General features: G+C 52.4%; 2 protein-coding genes and 2 long non-coding RNA genes across 9 annotated transcripts in view; 3 read left to right on the top strand and 1 right to left on the bottom strand.

Annotated features, from left to right (window-relative positions):
• The window catches only part of THY1 (Thy-1 cell surface antigen), a 393,200-nt gene that overhangs the window by 255,685 nt on the left and 113,668 nt on the right, over positions 1 to 23,847 (top strand). The window lies entirely within an intron of this gene.
• The window catches only part of NECTIN1 (nectin cell adhesion molecule 1), a 90,895-nt gene that overhangs the window by 44,971 nt on the left and 22,077 nt on the right, over positions 1 to 23,847 (top strand). For 5 of the 6 annotated variants that reach the window (XM_068172064.1, XM_068172061.1, XM_068172062.1 and 2 more), the window contains exon 5: positions 1,427 to 1,578. In XM_068172064.1, coding sequence (XP_068028165.1) covers positions 1,427 to 1,578 — 152 coding nt within the window. Of the gene's footprint in view, positions 1 to 1,426; positions 1,579 to 10,261; positions 12,388 to 23,847 lie in introns of those variants that run through there. The other variant, XM_068172063.1, reaches the window with a different exon arrangement.
• Positions 14,415 to 15,161, top strand: LOC137462197 (uncharacterized). Its single transcript, XR_010993617.1, has 2 exons — positions 14,415 to 14,689; positions 14,758 to 15,161. It is a non-coding gene; the product is annotated as an uncharacterized lncRNA (long non-coding RNA).
• On the bottom strand, positions 20,003 to 22,364 carry LOC137462199 (uncharacterized). The gene is made up of 2 exons (XR_010993619.1): positions 22,192 to 22,364; positions 20,003 to 20,311 (listed from the first exon to the last, which is right to left on the bottom strand). It is a non-coding gene; the product is annotated as an uncharacterized lncRNA (long non-coding RNA).

Raw genomic sequence — 23,847 nt, forward strand, 5'->3', positions numbered from 1 at the left:
AGGATTTCCCTGCTTTGAAAGGGTGCAAATAACACAAAATTTGTCTGTGTGTGAACAACCTTTCCCTGGAATCAGCTCCTCACGTGACTGACATTTAAAGAGCAACAATTCCTTGTCCTCAGGTTTCCAGCTTTTGGCTGAACACACTAAAGGGACTTGAAAAGTGAGTGAGGGATGTCTGGGCAGTCAGGTGGGAATTGACACAACCTGATGTGGTTCTCTCTGCTGCTCTTTCTTCTCTGTAAGCACTCATGTAAGCTTTAAAAGAGGTAGATCAAATGGATCCTTTCTTCTTTTCAGCTGGCATTTGTCATCAGGAGAGAGGCTCTCAACATGGCTTTGCAAGGAGCACGTTCTCCCTCATTCCACTTCCCAGATCAAACTGTTAAAAGTGGAAGTCTGAAAAGTATTGTTTTTCCTGCCTTTTTTTCCTAGTTCTCCATCCCCAGCTCTCTCCATCTGTTGGTTCTGCCAGTCTGACTTTAGCTCCGAGGGGCTGTCTGGGTTCCTCACAACATTTCCAGGAAAGCCTCAGAGGCAAAAATGCACCCGAGGCAGAAGAGATGCCCCTTGAGGCTATTTCTGTGCCTGGAATGTAAAACCCAGCAGTGCTTTCCCTCTCCTCCCATCTGGATGGTGATGAGCAGCAGTCAGGGGAGCTGTCAGAGGAGGCAGCAGCTTCCTGGAGCATCCCACATCACCCTTTTGAGCTGCACTCTTGTTTTTGTAGGTTCAGGGCTCTATAGGACCATGGTTAAGGTGTTTTTTCATCAGCTTGGGGATCGCTGTCTTGATGCTGCTGGAAAAACTGTGTTTTCTGTACATATGTGTATGTGTAGACATGCAAAATACATGCATTTAGGCACTTCTTCACAATACTAATTATAACCCCGTTATTCCCTTTTGTTTCTTATAAATTGCTGACAATATGTGCACATTTGGGTTGGGAGGAGGGGAAGGAATTACTTGAGTAATTTTTAATTGCCTAAGAGGAGTAATTACTTTACTTTGCTTCAGTAATTAAGAATAACCAGGCCATGTGTGTCTTTGCCTAACACACAGGGGCTTTATTTAAAATTTTTTCATCTGCCTTTGTCAATTTATTTTCTGTATCTCCAGGTTTAGTTTTGCATTTTTCCGATTTCACACTTACCTGACTGTTCTGATGTGAGCAGGGCTCTAAATCAACACTGCTGTCCTTGAGTTCGAGTTGAAATTAACACTGGATGATCAGGAGAGTTAAATGGGCAGGAAATTGGGCTAAAACAGGGTCAGGTTGTGTCCCTTTCCTGCCTACATTAATGGGGATTTTCCAGCCAGCACCTCCAGCTTCCACACCTGCCCAAGGGCAAGCACAGACCCAGAACGTTGGTGTCACCTCTGGGTGTCACCTGTGGGGTCAAGCACAGTCTCTTGTCCCCTCCAGGCCAAACGGGACCCTGCCAGGGAGCGTGGAAATCCAGAACAACACCATCTACTTCAAAGGGCCCGTGTCCTACAGCGTGGCCGGCACCTATGTCTGCGAGGCCACCAACGCCATCGGGACACGCTCGGGCTTGGTGGAAGTCAATGTCACAGGTAGGACAGCACCTGGGCTGCTCTGGAACGTGGAAAAGAAGGTGGGGAGGGAGACAAACGTGTGAGGAGTTGACATCTACCAGTTCCATCTCCTCCATCACCAGTGTCTCCTTTCAGGTGCGGGAATCTCCTGAGGCAAATGGGGCAGTGGAGTTCTTGGCTTTGTACTGGTGTTGCACTTGGTTGCTTTGGATTTTTTTTTTTTCCTCCTCTCCTCTCGTGGTCTTTTTCTTTCTTACACCAATTCAATCTGTCCCCTCCCCATCTTTCTGCTTTGGATTGTTGTACATGTTAACAGCAGAGACACGTCAGGGCGATATTGGTCAGAACAAGGGGCAGGATGAGGATGTGGACTGCCAGGAAGGCAGGAGATGGATGAGTCACTTGTTGAGGATGGTGTTTGGTGTTTCTGGTGTTGGGCAATTCTCATGGTCTTTATTTGAGCTCCTTGCAATGCTCTGTGAACTCGCTCACCTCCTCGCCACGGATTCCTGTGAGTGCTGGAGGAGCTTTGTCTCAGCTCCAGGGAGGAACAACATCCCAGGATGCAGGCAGTGGGAAGTGAGGCTGTAATGTCACAGGAGACAGAAGGAATCTGACGGCCTGCAAAGCAGTGTGGCCACAGGAGGGAGGGAAAGACATGTGGGCAAGCTCAGGTAGTGTCAGGGAGAGAAAGTCATGTCAAGAAATACCTTCAAGGGAAGAAATAACATATGGCAATAACCTGATTTCTGAAAGTCAGAGTGACATTGTGAGACATCACCAAGGGGGAAAAGAGGCTGTGGGTGCTTTGAGGGCAGGAAAGGGACATTTATCCCATTCCTTTGGGGTAAAAGGAGCGATTCGGTTTATCAGACAGTAACTGGTGGGTCTCAGGAGGGCTGGAAGTGCCTCTTGGAGCAGTGAGGTGGAGCACAGCCACACTGCAGTGACTCTGGGCTGCGAACAGCCCGGACAGGATGGGCAATGAGGTGCACTGGGGGCTTCCGAGGCACGGGGAACACAGAACAGGCTCCCGGGGATGTTACCCCTTCCCCTATCCAGCCCAAGGCAGTCAGAGCCTCTCCTGCCACCCCAATCCCTGGGGAGTTGTCTGACCTGAGGGTGATGAAACTCCAGCCCCCTCCACCAGCTTTCTCTGGTGGTAAATGCTGAGCAAGCGTAGAGCCCAGTCTGGGGCAGCTAAAATTAGCAATAACTCCGTGTTTGGCACCTCAGCTCCCCTCTCTGGAACGTGGGCAAACCAGGCTAATCCTCCTCTATCCAAGTGCTTGGAGGTCAATGGATGGGATGTGCTAATTAGATGCTAATTACCCGGTATTTATTTATGATCGTTATCACTGTAGCAGGCCTTTCATTCACACCTCCTGGCTGGATCCCTGCCTGCTGAGTTGTTCCTGGTACAGCCACTTCTCTGGGGGCTGTTTCTTTTGCCAGGGAAAGGCACTGGAAGAACAAAGCCCTTTGTGCCCAGCCGTGCCCAACCAAGGTCATGGCCAAAATCAGCTGCTGGCCATTCCAGGGGAGTTGTCACCTCAGTGTTCCTGGGGCAGTGCCTGGTACAAGCTGTGACTCCCTTTGGCAACAGAAATCCATCCCACGCAGTGTCCAGAAGGTTGGGGCACGTTAAAACAGCGAGCAGAGTTTAAAAACCTCCTCAAACACAGAGAAGGAGGTGGAGTAGGGACCGAAGAAGACTTTGAGTGTAACAGGCTGTCACTTTCTGTTCCTCCATAGCCTCTGTGTCCATTTCTTGCTGTCATTCTGCCCGTTCAACCACCCCTTATCATTTGGGGTGTCAGGACACCAGGCACAGCCCTCTCTTCGTGTTTCCTGCCTGTTTTTGATGTGGCACTGAAGGTGGCTGCACCAGCTCACCTGCACAGGCTCCTCCAGAGACGAGGGGCTGTGGGTTCCCACTCTGGGATTTGGAATTGTCTCTTTTCCTGGTGTTTTTTCAGAGGACTGGAAAAGAGCATCGTTCTCAGGCTCCACCATCACAGGGCTGGCAGAGGAAGTGGAGGCTGGCAGGATTTTTTGGGGTTGGGTTGGTGTCTGCCTGCCTGTAATCTCAGCTGGTTCCCAAAGGTCCTGGCTGTGGGGTTGAGGTTAAATGAGAGGGAATGAAGGGCACACCCACAGCTGCCCTGCGAGGAGGGATTAACAGCCAACCACACAGGCCAGGCCTGCACCACATAAAAAAAAAGAAAAATCCTTTAATAATTCATGGGATCTGAATATGTTTATCCAGCTCTCCCTAAGGAGCGATTAGGCCAGTGCTGGGGAGGGCTCAGCCCTCCTCGCTCAGCTATTACAGGTACATTTGTTTGGGTCTTGCAGGCAATTTAGGGATTGTCAGTGGACCACGAAACCTCTTTCAAGAGCTGCATGCAATAAATGGAGTTCAATCTAGTGAGCAGCCAGCCTTGGGAGAAAAAAAAAAACAACACAGAAGGCTGATGCAGAGAAAACCCTGCAGCAGCTTTTCCCCTTTCTGTCTCCCCATTCTCCCCCCTTTTGCCGCCCAAAATCTTCCCTCCGGGCCCCAGAGAAGAAAAGTGCAGGGCTGGTTCAGCCCCCTGATGAGGAGGGCAATTTGTTCAGAGGGAGAAGGCTGAATGCTTCTATGAGAGTTATGGCGCATTAAAGAGATTGATAAGTGGAAATTTAATATTTTATTCCAGCAATCTGTTCCCCTAATAGCTTCTCCTGCCTTGCAGGACCTTTGTCAGTCGCAGGCAAGCCATGTAGTGTGACATGTAACTATTTATTACAGGCAGTGGGTGACAGAATAAGAGGCTGTGCTTATGGACTGCACGTGTGTGGTGGTCCTGCACAGAGAACTGGCCGTGGATATTCGCATGTGTGATCCCATTTGTGTCCTGGTCATGGATATTCACACCTGTGCGATCCCAACCTGCATCCTGGCTGTGGATGTTCACACCTGTGTGATCCCATTGGTGTCCTGGTCATGGATATTCACACCTGTGCGATCCCAACCTGCATCCTGGCCATGGATATTCACACCTGTGCGATCCCAACCTGCATCCTGGCTGTGGATGTTCACACCTGTGCGATCCCATTTGTGTTCTGGTCATGGATATTCATATGTGTGATCCTGTTTTTATCCTGGTTGTGACATTCATATGTGTGTGATCCCAATGGACTTACACACCTGTGTGATCCCATTTTTGTCCTGCCCATGGACTTAAACACCTGTGTGATCCCAATGGACTTACACACCTGTGTGATCCCATTTTCATCCTGGCTGTGGATATTCACATGTGTGTGATTCCATTTTTGTCCTGCCCATGGACGTACACCCCTGTGTGATCCCATTTTCATCCTGGCCATGGAAATGGTTTTCCCAAACCTGCATGCACAGGGATGCCCTGCTGCACAGGACACGAATAAGGCATTTGAAAGTGTGTATGTCCATGGATTCATGAACATGGGCTCTTCTGGTGCAGCAGAGCATGGACGCACCCTGGCCTGTGCAGGAGACATTCACCCCCTTGTGCACTGGCTCCAGCCAGAGAAAGCACAAGGAGAAAGGGAACAAAATGGCAAATGGACCTTTGAAGGAGACTCACAGGGAGCAGGGAGAGCCTGTGCCAGCAGCTTTGCAGCCCTGGCCTTGGATGTGCTAGAGGCTGGGGGGAGGAAAAGCTGGCAGGGGTTGCTGACCCCCCCTGCTCGCTTGGCTTCCAGCAGAGAGTTATTTACACACCAGCAGTGCCCTCGTCCCAGCAAGGTCACTGCAAACAGCCCGTGGGGCTCGCTGGAGCTGCTGCCACGCAGCACCGGGCAGGGGAAAGCCCTTTCTGGGAAGTCCTAAATCCCAATTCCTGCAGCAGGTGCTCCCAAAGCCGGCAGATTTAGGTGGGAGGATGTAGGGCCGGGGGGGTCGAAGAGGAGCAAGCCCCGAGGAGGGGGTCTGGCTGATGCTAATCTTCCAGAGTGGCTGTGCATCCTGTCTGGTGGCATCTGTGCCAGCGGCCCCCGCGGGAGCAGGGCTTGATTGACAGGGGATAGGTGACCTGAGAGAGAGATTAAAACCTAAGACACGTTTGGCATCTGGCCCGAAAGCCGTCGCACTCTGACACGCCAGTGGCAGCTGCTGAACTGCTGGATTAGCTGCCAGTGGTTTTTCCATCCCCACCCGCCCGGCAGGAACCCCTGGGAGGGAGAGGAAAGCTTGGAAAGCTGGAGAGGGACATGCAGAGGTGCAGCGGGGAGGGAGAAGGTCAGCAGTGCTCTGGGCTTCTCAAATTGCAGCTTTGTCCCGAGGTTTCTCCTTATCTTCCCTCGTGTACATAACTTAACACATGAGCAAAGTCCTGGGATAATTTGGCGTGGGCTGGTCCGGCAGGGAAAGTTTGCCATCAGCAATCTGGCTCCTAAACAAACCCTGCGGGGTCATTTCTGTGTTTGCTGAGGCCATCTGGGAACTGGGAAGCCCCGTGAATACGTTGGAATTCAGGTTCCGGTTCCTGTGTGGAGCGCTGTTCACGTTGTGTAGCTGTTTGGTTTTCCAAGGTAGAAGGAAATCCAGAGTATTCCTCTGGAAGAGCTTGGGCTGACACATGGCCAACAGCTAATTCCTCACAGAGTTTGACATTTTATTAAATGCCAGTGGCTACAGGGAGAATTTGGGCTGAGGCTGGCTTTTCCCTTGATCCTTAGGATTGAGGAGAAAAGGATGGTAATGGGACTTAAAGGAAAAACATGTCCACAGGAAGCAGTCTTTTAAAATATCCCAGCAGATGAGCAGAGGAGCTTTTGAAAGCTGATTTCCAGTGGATCTGCATATCACAGAAGAATTACCAGGTGTCTAAAAATACCCTTTCTCTGATCTGGGCCCTTCCTGCCCCTGGGAGCAGTCTCCTGTCCCTCTGGGTTCTCTGATGTCTAATGAGGTTTGGCTCCCACCTCTACCAAGGATCCCGCTCCAGCCGTCTCCAGGAGCTTTCTGGTAGGGATAATTTCAGCTCGTTCTGTCACATAGCACTAAAATTGGCCAGCAGGTTCAAAAAAGCAGCAGATAATGGATTGATGGACAGGTGGGACGATTTGCATACGCCTCATTTTTATTGAAAAACTGCCATTAAGAGAAAGATGGGATTCTTTAAAACCCGTACTTTTGAAGCCACTCTTGTGATGGGGAAGGTTTGGGGACGTTTGTGGCCTCACTGTTGAGCCCTGGGGTGCTGCAGGAAGAGGGCAGGAGATGCCTGGAGCCTTGCAAAAGCATCAAAGAGAACCTGTGGGCTGGGCAAGGTGCCAGGCTGAGCCCGGGGTGACCTCCTGTCTCTCTCCCTGCTCTCCCAGCTGCTGTCCCAGAGGTCTGGCTGCTGGCACAGGGACAGGAAGCTGGGCTGAATACAACAGCTGGCAGAGCCGGGCACGGGCAGATAGTGTTGCTGCTTTAATTCCTATTCATACAGCACTCCCTCTTTTTATAAGGGCTGGGGGGTTGGCAGGCAGGGGGAGGCTTTTCATGCTGGCATTAAAGCCTGGCTTGTTCCCCCTCCCTCGGCTCCGCTGTCTCCTGTTTCTCCAGGCTGCTTTTCACAGGGGCTTTAATTCTCTCCAGACTCTTCCTAATGGATTTTTCACATGGGGCCCCCGAGCACGCTCAGGCATTGCACCGGTTTCCAGAAATTTCACGCCCCCCCCTTGGACACAAAAAAAGGGGATCCTGTTCCCACACTTCGCCTTCTCTCCTTGGTGCTGCTCTGTTTGGAACGGGGTGGGCAGAGGGGTGGATCCCAGTTTGTAGGATTGGCAGCCCTTAATGGATTTGGATGTGGGGACAGGTGACACGCCGGTCCCCGCTCACCACCTGCCTGTGCCCAGGCACCTTGTCACAGGGCACAGCCCTTCCTTCCCGGGAACGCCACTCCCATCCCGCTGAGGGTCGCGGCAGTGCCCACCCTGCTCCGGAGCCAGCGCCGGTCTGTGCCGCCATCCAGTGGCAGTGCCGGGCTCTGGAGTGGCCGGACCCCCTCCTCCCCGGACACTGACCCCACCCCAGGGTCACCCCCGAGCCTCCAGAGCCCCCCTTGTCCCGGCACCAGAGGGAGGATGAGGAGGGAGGAAGCTCTGTGGGTAAGGAGGGGGCGATTTGGGGCTGCTGGTGGATGATCTTCCCCCTGTCTTCTTTCTTTCTTTCTCCCTTCCCACAGTCTGGGTTTGTTTTCTCTGGCCTGGGAATGGAGGATGGGGATGGGATGAGGGGAGAAAATAGTTCCTTGCCTGAGCGACGTGTGAAATCCACCAGGGATGGATGGATGGATGTGTTCCTGCTCGTGTCCGCGGCGTTGGCAGTGCCACGGGGGTGGCACGGGGGTGGCGAGTGCTACATCGGGGGTGGGCAGCACAAAGGGCAGGGAAAAAATAAATATCTCCTGAGAAAGGTAGGAAAACATCCCCACTTTTCTCTTCACGCATCCAACCTGGACTGTTAATGAGGCTTTTAACAGGAAAGTGGGCCAAGCTCCTTTAGAAATGAGGCACAGCCTTCCCGTCTCAGGTCTGTTCTCCAGAGCTGCGAGGCAGAGGGATCAGTGCGGTCTGGGGGATCTGCACACCACGGCTGGGGCTTCTCAGGGTGGCTCTGGGGACTCTGGGGCCACGCACACTCAGCCTTGCTGCAGGGAGCAGCAGGGTGTGAGGAGGCTTCGGAGCTGTGGGAAAATAAAAGATTGAGCCCTGGGAACTTGCTGGGCTTCCCCTGCTCCCACTCAGCCTCCAGGTCTCCCCTGCTGTGTGCCCAGCTTTGGGAATTGGGCACCACAAAGGCTGGGACAGCGAGCGGCAGCCCCGGGGAGGTGGCTTGGGCAAGGGGTAGAGGGAACAGTGTGGATGTTGTGTGGCTGAAGCTGAGCCCTCAGCAGGCAGGAACACGAGGGGATGGACGTGACTGTCCCTGGTGTCCCTGCAGAGAGGTTCTGCATTAACCAGCTGGCTGGGACAGGCCTTCTGTTGATGCAACATGTGGCTTTGGCTTTCCACAGCCCAGCCCCGGCTCCCCGTGCTGCAAGACATGCCCTTGCTGCTTCTCTAAGGCTGTCTCTGGGAAAAAATGCTGGCTCTTGCCTGTGCAGCATCTTGTTCCTCATTCTGGCTGCAGCAGGGCCCCTCCATCTGTCCCCCAGCCCACTCTGCCCAGTGGGCTGCTCTCTGTGTGGGTTCAGCCTCAGGAGGCTCTGCTCCAGGCAAGTCAGCTCTGCAGAAACCAAGACGCTGTTGTCGGGTTGATGTTTCAGGAAAGGCAGGAATTAATCATCTTCCAGGCACAAAAAACCCTAAAACATTTATGGCTCAGGCCAGCAATTGCTCGAATTCAGTGCCCTTGTCCAAAACCTGCAGCTGTTGCTGTGCCTTCACTTGGGGGAAGCTCTTTTGTCCCCTCTCCCCCACTGGCTGGGCTAATCTGTGCCAGCAGGGACATAGAGGGGGGCAGGCAGCAGTCACTGCCTCTCATCCCTTTGGAATCTGCTGCCTTTGAGCCCCTCTTTGCCCATCGCCCCACCCTGGCTGTGCTCAGGGATGCTGAGTTTGCTGCTGGGTCTGCACCTCTCCTTGGCTGCTGGGGGAAGAAGTGAAGGCCAGGATGCTCCAGGGTTGGCAGAGAGGCCTTGGAGGTGGGAAAAGCACTGGGAGAGGTCTCACGTGCGAAAACAAGGCTGCCACAGGGCATTAACAGGGCACCCGCTGCCTGAATTGGGAGGCAGGCGAAGGGCTGAGACAAGCATGTGGTGTTTAATGCCTGCTGGACACGGGTGTTCAACAGGCTCTGAGCTCGGCACGGGGCTGTAACTGTGCCCAGGAAGGTTGATTGAAGTCCTGGCTCAAACTTTATCTGTGCCAAAGTGTAGGTGTTGAACTACATGAAAGAGAAGAGAGCTGCTTTCTCATCTCTTTCCTCTGCCTCTTTTTGAGTTATTTATTCTTTTTTTTTAAATAGGTCAGGGTAGCTGTAGGAGCAAGATTAGCAGGAGGAGTGGCCCTGGCTGGCCAGGGAAGGGGAAGAAGCAGTGGGAGGGCTGTGTCCTCGTGCTGCAGGGTCAGCACAAGGAGTCAGGAGCCAGCAGGGCTCTGAGCAGCTCTGTGCAGCCACAGGGCACCTGTGGGTGGGGGATCACAAGGTGCTGCTGCCTTCTGGCCCCAGCTGGTTCTGATCCAGGCTGGGATGTGAGGAGAGGGGTGCAGAGCTGGTGGGTCCAGCGTGGCACCTCTGAGCAGCTCGGTGCCCACCCTCGGGTGGGGTCTGGGGTCTCGCTCCCTGTCAGGAGCACTCTCAGGGAAACTGGAACTGGAATTCTGTCACCCGGTAAAACGGAGCGCGTCCGGACTCGAGACACGGGGCTGGTGGGATCTGAGCGCGCCTGGAGACACCAGGAGGGCTGGGGAGGGCAAATCACTGCTTGCAGCCTGCTGGGCTCCTGCATGAGGCTTGGCCAGCTTGGCACGGCACCTTCCCCTTGCTGAGGCAGAGCTGACCCTCTGTGAGGATGCCCCTCTTCTCCTTTCCCCAGTTTTTCCCTTCCCTGTTCCTTACCCTCATCTTCCCACCCCCTCACCCCCCACCCCAAACTGGCAATGAGAGCATGGAGGGAGGGCGCGTTTCCGCATGGTTTGACACTGTTCCCCCTTCCATCTGTCTTTTCCTACCCAGAATTTCCCTACACCCCGTCTCCAATCGATGATCACAAATCCATGGTGCAGCCGAACATCCCCACACCGGTGATTGGGGGCATAGTGGGAGGCGTCTCGCTGGTCCTGCTGGTGGCCGTGGTGCTCTTTGTGGTACTCCGGCGCCGGCGTCACACCTTCAAGGGTGACTACAGCACAAAGAAGCACGTGTACGGCAACGGCTACAGCAAGGCTGGCATCCCACAGCACCACCCCCCCATGGCCCAGAACCTCCAGTACCCCGACGACTCGGACGACGAGAAGAAGCCGGGCCCCTTGGGCGGCAGCACCTACGAGGACGAGGATGAGGACGCAGGAGGCGAGCGCAAGCTGGGCGGCCCCAAAGCCTACGAGGAGGATGCCAAGAGGCCTTACTTCACCGTCGACGAGGGCGAGGCCCACCCCGAACCTTACGACGAGAGGACACTCGGCTTCCAGTACGACCCCGAGCAGCTCGACCTGGCCGAGAACATGGTGTCGCAGAACGACGGGTCTTTTATTTCCAAAAAGGAGTGGTACGTGTAGCTCCACGCCCCTCTGCTACACTCTCACACACACACACACACACACACGCGCGCTCACAAACACGCTCACGAGCGATGCCCTCCCTCCCCTGCATCCCTCCGAGCACACCCACGCACGCCCCGGCCCCGCACAGACTTTTTGGATGCTGGGGGCCAGCGGGGAGGGAGGGCGGCTTTGCTTACGGATCATTTTTTGGGGGGGGGGGGTGGGGTGGGACGGGGCTCGTGCGGGAGGGCGGGAGGTCGGGTAATTATTTTCTCTCGGTTTTGGTTTGGCTTTTTAATTTCCTCTCTTCGACGACTTTCGTCCCCTTCTGTGGTGTTTGTATTGGTCGGTGGCTTAGGTGTTACTCTTTGCTTTAACGACTGTTGCCCAGCCTGTATATTACACTCTGTTTGTGTCTTCATGTCTCAGAGTGCCCTTCCCTCCCTGAGGCTTCCTCCTCCCACTCCCACCCCGCTGAAACACTGGAAATTTGTTTGTATGTTGTCTTCTTTGTTTGTTTTTTAACCTTGGGAGGGGGGCAGGTAGGCTGTCCATAGGACAGAAGCCAGGAGAGTTTTATGGCAATGGAAACATAGGTGCCATTATCAGGTGAATGGATTTTGGGTTTTTTCCCCCCTAATCACTTTTTTTTTTAATTCACTGGGGTCTGGGTGACATTCCCATTGCCTGCTGCACACCTGGAGAGAACCACACTCAGTTTTTAATGATTCAATAAAAGGAAAGTGAGGAGAAAGGGGGGAAAAAAAGCCCTAGACCAAACCCCAGGTGCAGGGGCTGATAGCAGAGCAGGGAAACAAAACTACCATTTTCCTCCTACAATTTATTATGGCCTGGCTTTCCATTTTTCTGTCTTTGTTTGAGTGTTCTTTTAAACGAAAGAAAAGGAGTATTTATTGCTGACACGTTTTCCCCCGTGATGGCTCAGAGAAAGGCTGGCTCTTTTTGTTCTTGTTGCTGTTGTCGCTGGTACCAGCCACAGAGCAGTTCACTGGGGCACCACTGTGCCGGGCACATCCACTGGGGAAGGGACCAACTGAGGACACTTTGCTTCCACGCATTCACTGCCTTCAGCTCTGCTCTGCACACCCAGGCAGGGCAGGACCAGCCCCTGAGTTTTATTTTATTATACCACTAAGACTTAATCGTCATGTGTTTACACTTTATTTTTTATTTTGGTCAGAGCATGGGGGTGCATCTCTCTCTCTCTCTCTATCTCTCTCTCTCTCCTAGCAACAACCCCAGCCCGTGGCTGCACCACGTAGGTGGCATTGATTGCCACTTTTCCAATATCACATCCCTCTCCTGAGCACAGGCTTGGCAGACAGGGTAGGAGGGATTGAGCCTGGGGTATTGATCTTTCCCTCCTTGCCTTGAGCCACGGCGTTGTGCTGGGGAGGTTTGGATTGCTGCTATCTCTGCTCTGTGAATAAATGGGATTCCAGACTTCAGGGCCCTCTGTCTCACACCGACCATCTCCAAATTAGATTCACTGGGTTGGGGCTTTTTTTTCTTCTTGTGGGATATATAATTTTTTTTTTTAATTTGATGTATAAATAAATCTTTTGTTTGAAAAGAAATCCCCAGTTTTCTGAGCTGTATTATCATGCACATCTAAAAATAGCAGGACTAATTCTCCTCCTGCCTTACCCGCTGGGTTTTGTTCCACAGCGGTTATCCTGCTGCAAAAAGGGAGGAGGGTGGAGGGGCAGACCCACACAGATGAGTCAAGGTCAGATCTCTGATCCAGGCAGCCTCCAAAGCTTTCCTTTGCCGTGAGGTGCTTGCTGCAGGGCACAGCCTGAGCCATCCCCAGTGTGCTCTGATTGCATTAGTGGGGTAGGGCAGTGGGCAATCCAATTGTAGGGCTGTAATCTCTCTGCTGTTCCTGCCAGCCCCTCAGGCTTCCTGGCTTCTGGCACGACAGCCACATGCCACAGGAAGGCTGCTCTGTGTCCTCTCAGAGCCAGGGCAGGCAGAGATTCCCTCGGGATCCCTCAGGCTGAACCGTCCCAGGTCCATCCACTGCCACCAGGAGCACCCTGCTAGCAGGAAAGCCCTCAATAAAGGAAATAAAACCTCTTAACATCTCTCCAATTCTCTGATTAGTGATGATTAGGGGTGGGAATGACTTCCCTCCAGTGCCTTGCAAGAGCAGCACACACAGGGCTTTGATTCCCCCAGAGGGAGAGCCTGTAATCTGGCCCAGTGTGTGGTGCAGGGAGAATTCCCAACAAAGTCCATCTCTGGAGTGAATAATCCTTTAGATCTGAACCCCACAGCCAGGCTCGGAACAGGATGGCGACAGTGCCTCCAACACCAGGCTCTGGGCAGGCATCAGCAGGCACTGAGTGAGACCAGTGGCACAGACCCTGCCCTGCAGATCTCCCTGTGAGGGGGTGGCTTTGGCAGAAAACAATCTTTTATAAAATCTGCAGGGTCCAGCAGTGATTCTTCACATTGAGGCCACTGCTCAGGTCTGGCCAATTCCCACCACAGCTCTGTGTGCTAAAGAACAAAGGTGCAAAGGCTGGCAAGTGGGGCAGAAGGGCCTGGGAGAGGTCAGGGCTGTATGGCTGCTCCCAAGTTCAGGGATGTCCAAAGGAACCCTAAGAAATCTGCTTTGGGAGTTGTTAGCTTGCCTTTGAGGGTGTCATTTTTGGAGCTGTAGCCTCTTTGACTTATTTATTGCCCATTCCCACACTGTCCACCGAGCGAGGGCTCAACAACTCAGTGGGACCCAGGGAAAGGAAAGGAGAGAGTGGAGCAATGTGGAATTTCCAAGCTAGAGCCTGCACATGATTCCCTTCCTGCTGCAGCACTTTTTCCTGCCCTTTTTGCACCAGCCCAAATTTATGACTTAGCTCAGCCACTTACCTCCTCAGAGTGGTTCAGAAAAGGGGTCAAATGATCAATTTTCATCCAGAACCTGGAGTGGAAGACCCTTAGACAGCGTTGCCTGGCACAGCAGCGAGGCACCCTGTGAGTTCAAGGCTCAGTGCTGCATCCCCCTCATCCTTGAGCTCTTCAGCATTGCTCCCCTGGTGCAATTATCACCACAGCCATGGAAAAATGCCACCTCTGTGCTGTCGTTTGCTTCTTGCTGTCCCTTGCAAGGTCAGCTAGATGGCCAAGAGACTCTTGGGGTGGTAATTAGCCAAGTGATTAGCCATTAATCCATAGCAAGGTGGAAGAAAAAAGAAGTGTGGGGGAAGAAAATCAGATTGATGCTTCATCTGAGAGCTGTTTTGGTCCAGTAATAGCATCACTGCCTTCTCTGGGTTAAATTGCTCTGAGGGGGCCGTTGAAGGGATTTAGATGAGTTTTTCCAGCATCATCAAGCAGGAAGTGATCCCTGTTCCCACCTGAGTGCAGGGGTGAGCTCAGGAGAGAGGCCCAAGTGAAGAACCACGTGCATCCTGCTCCTGGGGGCTCCTGCAGCGAGGGACTGAGCTGGGACTGTGCAGGGCTCAGCAGCAGGGCCAGCCTGGGCTGGTCTTTGCTCTGGTGATGGTGTCTCCTGTCCCCTTGTGCCCCAGTGTCCCTCAGAGGGCACATTCTGTCAGGCTGGAGTGCCACACATGAGCTCTCTGGGACCCTCAGGCTGCCTCAATTGAAAAATCCCCTGCCTCTCCCACCCCCCTTTCATCAGAGGTGCTAAGGAGGTGGAAATGCCCCTATGGGACCTGGCAAAGAGCTAGTGGGAGCTTCCAGCTGGGAGAGGGAAGCTGTCCAGGGCCTCCTCCTCTCCAGCCCGGTGCCAGGGAGCTGCTGCTGTGCAGGAAATGCCCCATTTCACACCGGTCCCGAACTGGTGTGGCCCCCCTGGCTATTCCTGGGTTGGGTTTTTGCCTGGGGAACGCCTTCACCCTGCTGGGGCTGGGTGTCAGTGCCTCATCACCTCCCCTGGCCGCGATCCTTGGCCAGGAGGGATCCCTGGACAGGGGACAGAGACATCAGCCCGGTGCTTTTCCCTTTTCCAAGCCTCATCCTGGATAGCAGAACTTGTGGTTCCTCAGGGCGAGTGGGCAAGCTGAGCAGGCAGTGAGAGAGGGGTAAGTGACCCAAAATTCAGGTGAATTTGGGCCAATCCCCCATTTCCTTCCCGGTGTGAATTCAGGGAGCCGTAGAAGCAAACAGATCTGTGTCACAACCCACAACCAGCCTGTGCTTTATGTACAAAGACACCCCAGCTGTTTCCCTGCTGGGGACTTTTCTCAAGGATTATTCATTGCAATTCACCCTAGTGATGTTATTTTCCCTTATTTAATTACCAGGTTTGTTGGTTTTTTTCCCCCCTGTTAAATCATTTTCATTCAAGCAGGGAAAAAAAAGAAAATTAAAAAAAAAAACAACCTGAAGATTTCCTCGTGAAATAAATCAACAAACTGAGATGGTTGCACCAAATTGACTGCAAAGACATGAGGGACAAAGGGAGGCATTTTCCTGATGTTGAGTCAAAAAGAAACACGACAACAGTTCAGCAAAAATCACGGAGGGTTAGGGAGAGAGAGAGACTCCAAAGATTGATCTCGAGGCAATTAGAGCAGGGAGTGTGATTGGAGCGGGGGCTGCTGCTCTGCTTGGCTCTTTCCCATTGCCGTGCACAAGCACACACACGCACACACACGCAGACTTTTGGGGTTTGGGGAGCAGATCAGATGGAGGGAAAACCCCTTTGCCCTCGTGGGGGTCAGCTGTGTCATTCCCGCAGGCTCTGAGCTTCCCAGTGTGGAAATGGGGGGATCCCAGGGATGCCAGCGGGTTAAAATCCACTTTTAAGTTTCCCTCAAGCTCTGCTGTTGTAGCGCTGACGTTTTGGGGTCTGTGCAGGCTGTGGGGACAGGGGACACTGCCAGCATCGTGTGGCTGCTGCCTGTTCTTCACTGACGAGGTGTGAAACAGCCCCTCACCCTCCCCACCCTGCGCCCCAAGGAATCCTGCTGCCCCTCTGAGCTTCTCCCTGGGATGAGCAGGGCAGCCCTTGGCACAGGGAGGGTGAGAAGGTCTGCGGTCCTTCCCATCACTCCCAAACTCACCCGGAGTGGGGAGCAGGGGCAGAGGGGCTGGGGGAGAGCAGGGGGGCTCAGCCCCTCAGCAAGGGAAGGAAAGCCAAGCCTTAAGGCTGGGCTTGGATTCGGGACCAGGGGGGTTTCCCCGTGTGACTCCCCCGGGGTGAATGTAAGGAGCACACGGAGTCAGATCCTCTGCTCTTGGTGGAGGGACTCTCCTTGAGGATCTGGATTTTCTTTTCTTTGGCCTTTCTCTTTTTTAAAAACATGATTCCTCAGCTCCAGGGATTTTATCTCTCTTTTTCTTCGTCCTCTGGCTGTAATGATCATTGTGGAATTAAAACTGCAGACAGACAAACAAACAACCCCAACCCCACTTTTTTTTTTTCTTTGATTTCTTTTTATTTTCTTTTTTATTTTGTAATCTGTGTTGTAAGTGCTTTTGTAAAAAATAAAAAATAAAAATAATAATAATAATAATGCAATGGACTTTTATGATTTCGGTTTGGGTTTTTTTCTGGGTTTTTTTTTTGTTTTGATTTTTTGGGTTCTTATTTTTTGGTTTTTGTTTTTTGGTTTTTATTTTGTTTTGTTTTCCATCCTTTGTAATTTGTTCATTTTGAGTCCTGGGTTGGGGGGGGGATATTTTCATGGTTATAATTTGTGTGGGTGGGGTGTTGCATCACCCTTCCTTTTACTTGTATAAAAAACCAATAGTGGCTGAGCTGTGGAAAAAAAAATGTACTTTTTTATAAATAAAGAATTTTAAAAAAAAAGAGACCTTCTCCTCCTTTTTGGGGCATCTGTGGCTGTGTCGCCGTGCACTCAGTGACTGGGAGCTGTGAGGGGAACCACATGGCACCTGTTTTCCAATGGTTTGGGTTGGAAATATCCCAGGATATGCTGTGGTTTTTGGAAATTCCAATTATTTGTATTTGTATTTTGGAAGGGGACTTGCTTGCAGGTGAAGGCTGAAGGTTAAGGGTTAAGAGATCTGCAGCAGTGGGCGGGAGAGGGTGACTGGGAGTGACTGGGTTTGTCACTGGCATGGTGTTTTTGTGTGGAATTCCTGGACAGCAGATCCAGTACAGGCTAAAGGAGGCTGGGAGAGCTTCCCTTTGTTGATGTAAACAGTGAAATTCCTTGGCTGAGGCCCAAAGTTAACCTGAGCTTAAAAATAAATGGCTAGAAAAACACAGGGCAGAAAAATCCATTGAAAATCAGTGAAAAGTTAGGACAAGTGTCTGTGGCTGAGGAAGTTCTCACTGCTGGCTGCAGCAGATGGGACAGGCTATTGGAAAAATGTCAGTATTTCCCTAGAAATGTGGAATTAGCTGGTGGCAGGGCCAGGATGAAGGGACACTGGAGGATGTTTTATAGTGTCACACGTGCCTGCCATGGCAATGGGGCTTCAGAACCCTCTGCAGGCTCAGGGGTGCTCAGGGTGAGCTCAGGGTATGCTGATGCCTTCTGAAGGCTGACCTAGAACAGAGACTAGATGGAGCTAAAGAATAAAGCAGGGATTTGTTAAGAGGCCTCCATGGATGCACCTTGGGCAGCACCAGAGCCCAGCCAGGGCTGCACCCAAGATGAACCAAAATGGTCCCAAAATGCACGAGCGCTCCCGGGGGCTCTCACTGTGATCAGCTCTGCTCCATTGGCACATTGCAGTTCATTGTCCCATTCCAGCTTTAGCCCATGCAGTCCCATCCTGCTTGTTTTCCTCTCTCCAGCCCACGTTGTTTGTGCTCTTGGGCCTGAGATTTGGATCATTTGTCCTTGGTGCCCAGCTGGAGCAGGAATTGTTTTGTCTCCCTGCTCTGTGCAGAGAGCTCACCATCCCCTCATGTGAACCCCAGACCAACACACTGAAGCAGCACAGAATGTGAAAAATAGAAAAGCTCAAACCTGAGGCATCAGTATCCCCATGTCCCTGTCACTGTCCCCTGCCTTGGGAAGGGCACTTTGTGTGAAAGGAGGCTGCAAAGGAAGCCTTGTTCCCAGAGACTGAGGCCGGGCTTTGGCCAGGGAGGGGGAGACAGGGCAGGCAGGGATCAGAGGAAACATTTCTGCTGTCCTTGCACTGCCATCAGCAGCTCCTCTGCCATTCCCTGGGAAAGTGGGATACTCCCTGGGAAGGGGTTTTTGCACCCAGCCTCAGCACGTGGGTGATGTGCTGGAGGCCTGAACCTAAATCTGAGCCAAACCCTGGAGCTCCCCAGCACAGGGGGAGAGGGATGCTGGCCCAAATTCAGATTGCAGCTGGAGGGAGAGGGCGATGCCCAGGGTTAGGCTGGGAAGGAGTGGTTTGGTCCCTGGGGCTTGTGCCAGGGCAGCAGGAGGCTGGCACCCTGGCACCAGGCTGGTGAGAATCCTACAAACTCCTGTGCTGCTCCACAGAGCCAGGGCTCTGTCCTTCTGCTTTGGGAGGGATTAGAGAGAGCCCTGGGAATGCTTTCCTTGTGGAAGAGGAGGAAAAGCCAGCCTTCAAGGTGACCAAGAGGACTTGTGACCACTCTCTGGGCTGTGTCTAGCTCTCCCCACATTCTCCCCCTCTCATTTTGCCCTGTTGGCCATGGCACCTGCTGGAGATGCAGCTTTCCTTCAGGAGCGACCACAGCTCCTACAGAACCAGCTCCCAGCAGCTGCCTCAGCCACCTCAGCCAACTCTGGGGGTGGGGAGGAACAAAAGGAGCCCTGGGGAGCTGGGGCTAAGATGGGAAGAAGGACAGAAGGGGCTGTCTTGGCTGGGATGAGCCCCTGGGAAATGCTGCTCTGATTTCCCAGGCCAGACCTAAAGAGTTCAGCGATGATGGATAAAACCCACGGCCTGGGGCCTCTCCTCAGCAGCTCGGGTTGCAGAGGGCTGAAGGCAGCAGGACCAGCCCCCCCATGCAGTGCCCCCAAGGACTGGGTTTCTTTGGAACCAAGCAGAAACACCCTGGGGGTGGGACTGCCAGCAGTGTCTGCAGCCCATGGGGGAAAAAAAAAAGTGGCTTGGATCCCTTCTCCAAGGCACAGCTCTGCAGGAGAGCCCTGCTGGCCCCAAAAGGGGCTGCAGAGCCCCGAGGAGCAGCACAGGGTGAGGCAGGAGCTGCGTCAGGGTGTTAGCAATCAGGAACACACATAATCACGGAATTTCATTCTGTGCAGGTGCTTTTGTTGCAGAGCTCTGGGAATCAGGGGCACAGACCCAAATCTGACTCCGACATGGCTTTCGAGCTGAATGTGTTTTATATTCTATCGCTATATAACTTACATATTAATTATTAAACTTACATTGTTCTATTGTATACACTGATCTTATTCAAGCATGAATTTCTCGCGATCTCTCTCAAGCCCCTGACCACAGTTTCTCATTATTATTTTTACGATTAAACAGTAATTATATTTAATTACTAAACAATCTAACAGTTCTATCATTTATCATATACTGGTCACACTGGTGCAGCTCTAGCAAGCACAAGGCCTGTACATTCCCAGGGTATTTTCCCAGGGCCTACTAAGCCTAACTTTCCTTCTAACTCCCCGAATCCCCATGATTTTAGAACCCTTTTACTATCACGGGCAGGAGGAGCTTTGTGGCTGTTGTGTGCACAGTGCTGAGCGTGGTGGGATTCACCGCCCTGGCACTGGGAGATGCACGTGGAATTTGGGGCTGGAATGTCCCTGGTGGAGGTGCAGAGCCAGGTTCCCAACCCGTGCATCCCCTCACCATTCCTGGCTACCACGGGGGTTTATTTCTGCCCAAATAAAGGAGTGGGAGTAGGATTTGTGGTGAGATACAGCTCAGGGTAATCGGGGAATTTCCAGGGAACCTGCCCCATATCCCTGGAACAGCACCTGGGATTAACACCCTGCACAACACCCAAAACCAGGGGGATCTCCCAGGGATCTACAGAATCAGAGCTGGAAGTGCCGGAGCCAAAGGGCTTCAGTAGACAGAGGAGAAGGCAGGGACTGGGAGATGTTAAACCAGTGAGGGGGCTCTGGAAACAGGTCGGGTTGCTGAAATACGTGACCTTCAGTCCCAAATTCCCTGTGAGGTGAGAGGCAAGCCCTGCTCCAGTTCAGCTCAGAGCACTCAAGGTCACACAGAGCCCATTAAATCTCCTCCAGCTACTGCTGGATAAATGGAACCAAGAGAAACTCACAGTGCAGGCTGAATTACTTGTAGCAACAAATATGTTTGATTAGGGTTGGGTTTGGTTTTTGGTGGGGTTTTTTTTTTCCACTTTCAAATTATTTGCAATCTCCAGTTTGATTTGTATGAACATATTTGTTGGAGGAAATTGCTTTATGCAAATGGATTCCAGCTGAGGGACCTGTGACACCAGAAGTGCTGTTGAGCCTCAGATGCCCTCGGTGGTGCCTGGCAGAAGGCAAGGGGGGCTGGTTCTCTCCTCCTCCTGCCAAACAAGGCATTTCACAGCCTTCCCAGACTGTTTAGATGCAGCCTGGATTTAGAGAGTATTTGCAGAACAAGGCTCAGCCTGTAGAAAGAAAAAAAAAAAAAAAAAGGAATAAAAAATGGATGTGTGTTGCACTGCTGGAATTTCACATCCTAGCGAGCAGAAATCAGAGGGCCAGGCTGATATTTTCACCTGAAATGTAGGGTAAAAATGTTGTGTCACCCTCCAGGGGCTGAATTATTGAAAGGCAGTGATTTATGGACACCTGCCATCCGAGCTGCTCCCTTCACCTCGGCAGCTGAGGTGAATGTGGCCTCATCGGACTAAGCCAGGCTCAAGGTGAGCTAGGGATGCTCCCTCCTCCACAGATTTCACAACTGCTGGACCAAACCCAGGTCCTGGTAGGAAGCAGGCAGAGGGTTTTGTCTGAATGGCTGGGAATTTTGGGAGGAAAACTGAACGTGAACAGTAAATGGTCTTTTTCTGCCTCTGTGCAGACAACACTGTCCTGTGGTTTGCCGGGGAGCTCAGCACTGGCTAAATCCCAGGAGGTGATTAGGGATCCAATCCTAAGGGATCAAAGGGAGCTGTGAGAGGAGGGGGGTTCTGATTTTCTTGGTTTTCAAGTCCTTTTCCAGCCTCACCCCTGAGTCCCAGGTGCACCTTCCCTCCCTCCACCCACCCCGAGCCACCGCCCGCCCCACGGAGGGAGGGTGTGGGAATGTTTCCCTCTCTCCCTCATCTCCCTGAACCCCCCAAACTCCTGCCAGCCTGCTTTCCTCACGGTTTGGGAAAGAAATTTGCCACCTTCACACCTGTCAGGTTTAACTGATTGCCCGTGGAGGGAGGGAGGGAGTCCACCCCTATGGCTCTGCTCACCAGGGGAAATTCCTCCATCCCCCGAGGAATAAATGCTTCATTTCCAGCCTCACCCCTCTGCTGCAGCTCCCAGTCCTTCCAGTGACCCTGCCACCAGAACAATGCACAGTGGCTTTCTGCTGGCACACAGATCTGTCCACCCAGGGCGCTGATCCCACCCCGAAATGCTCGTGCCGAGGTCCATAATTCCCCCAGTGTGCCCAGTCCAGCTGCTGCCAGCTGTGCTCTGAATGCTGCAGCTGTCTGGGGCTATGAATGGAATGGGAATGGGCTGGGAATGCCAAGTTGGAGTAAACAATGCCCAGCAATAATGGCATGGGGGGCTTTGCAACGGGGAGGAATCGTAATTAAATAGAAATTCGTTATTTAAATGGTCACTTCCTGGGGTTTCGTTGACGTCCGATTAACTGAACTTTTAATTTGCATAAGCAATAAATGTTTAATTATGTTATTAATATATTTGAGTTGAGGAGCTTATGGGGTTTTATAATTGGCATTTAACTAGATAGTTCCAGCATATTAACTGATGTTTTATAGCTCTGTGCGAGCTTCTCCAATTATAACTGACCTAAAAATTTGCTTGGAGGACCTGCCTTGAAAGTGTTACCTGAGCAACAGAATGGGGGGAGGTGAAGAGGAGAATGTTCCCAAAAGGAAGGATGTGCACAGACAGCTCTGCAGCCTCCACAGAGGCTCTGAGAGCCCTGTCCCACCCCTAGAATGTCCTTTCCTCAAGGCCCTGTGTCACAGAGGGGTCACCTCCCCTCTCCTGGCATCCAGCTGAGCCCAGAGGCTGACACTCAGCAGGGGATTGGGGTGGGAGGAGATTTGGAGATGGGGAGGGCTTGTCCTGGGTTAGGGGGTGACCTTGTGGCTGACCAGCTCTGGCAGCCTCTGTGTTCAACTCCCAAATCCTGTCAGTCATTCTAAATCTGTTTTCCATCCTGTCTCTACGCTTGCTTTGATGACATGACTGGTTTAGTAGGCAAAAAAATGACATTGTGTTTGACTGACAAGGCCCATTTCCCATGAACCTCAGAGACTGGCATTGATTATATTTCTGCCTTTTAATTCTTTATTACCTGGAGCCTGTGTTTGCTTTTTCCGTGGTGCCAGGAAACCACCCTGTAGGATTCGAGTCATTCTCTGTGCCCTCCTCCATTCTGCTGGAATTTAACCTTCTCAAATTTAACTATTTCAACAAACAGTAAAAAAACAACAGCAGTGAGTTTGGAATCTCCTCAGCTGAGCCTTTCAAGCCCTCAGTTTGCTTATAATAAGTGGAGTATCCAAGGAGATGCTGTCCAGCAAGCTCCTCAGCCTTGCCACCCTCAAACACAAGGAAATTGTTTTGTCATCTCAGAAGCCACAAACAAAAATGTGCCAGTCCCCAGAGACAGATCATGAGCAGCTTTTCAAATCTTGTGCCTTTTCTGAATCATTTCAGCCCTCTTGACCACGTCCACCTGCTGGAGTGCCCATGGAGCAGGGCAGGGATGTTGTTTAGTCCTGTTGTGTCCCCAGGGTAAGCCTGGCTTTTGTACCCATGGCCTGTCCTTCAGCTTCTCTGTCCTGCTGACTGATTGCTCCCTTTCCTGCTTTTCCATTTGCTCCATACTGGAGAAGGGGGAAGCTCCCTGTGTCCAAGCTGGAAAACTCCCAGCTGAATGAGGCTGCATGGCTAATTATTGGTGCTTTTATCATTTCAGAAGTTAGGTGAGGTGGGAAGGTGTGGGAGAAGCCTTTCAGTGCCATTAACAGGAGGGAGAAATCAGGAAAAGGGGCAGGAAGGTGAAGTCTGAGTTGTTTTCTGCACCAGGTCCCTTTCCTGGAGCAGGACTGGGTGGGGACAGCTGGGGACACCAGGACAGGGATGGTGACAGTCCTTGAAGGTGTGTGAGGGGCAGGAGGGGAGGCAGCAGCACCAGAGCCACAGGAACATCCAGCAGCTCCATCCTCACACATCTGGCAGCTCCCTCCCTGCTCCAGGAGGCTGGACAGTCACTTTGTGGTCTGGGCTGCTGCAGCTCTCAGGGGTTTTTGGGAGAGGAGAGAAGGAAGGGGGTGTGAGGAGCAGCCTGGAGCCCTCCCTGCTGCTGCAGCTGCCCGGGGACAGGAGAGGACTGTCCCCCTTTCCCTGCCCGTGCACTTCTGGCCAGGTGACAGGGAAGCAGAGCAGCTCCTCCTCACCCTGCCGGGCATCCCCTGGGTCCCTGAACGCGGATGCAAACGGGAGGTGAGCTCATCCTTTGGAGACATCCAGGACACAGCTGCCCGCTGCTGTAAACACCCCCACGGCAATAGGAGACAAACACGGCCCGGGGCACACGGCCAGGCTGAGTGAGACGTTCCCAGGAGTGCTGCAGGGGATCGTTGAGCAAATTAACTCTATTAACACAAATGATGAGAGTCTGAGCTGCAGTTCCTGTGCCTTCTATCTGACAGAATTCATCTGGTGGCTGCTTGTAATAGCGTGACCTTAATGGACTCATCAAGGGAGCAGGGCTGTAGCTCTGGCTGAACACGGGTTTGGGAGCCCGCTGTGCTCTGGGCAGGCTGCTGAGAGCAGGACAGGAACATTCTGGTGTAACGGGCTGCAGGATCTGGCCCCTCCATCCCTCCAGGAGAGGCAATTTCAAGTGTCATCACCTCCTCGAAACTGAGCGGCAGAAGAAATAAATTACTAAAGGGATTTGATTGTTCATTACTCTGCCAAGCTGCAAGGAAATGAAGCAGAA

This window comes from Anomalospiza imberbis, chromosome 24 (genome assembly GCF_031753505.1).
Source record: "Anomalospiza imberbis isolate Cuckoo-Finch-1a 21T00152 chromosome 24, ASM3175350v1, whole genome shotgun sequence".
NCBI lineage: Eukaryota > Metazoa > Chordata > Aves > Passeriformes > Viduidae > Anomalospiza > Anomalospiza imberbis.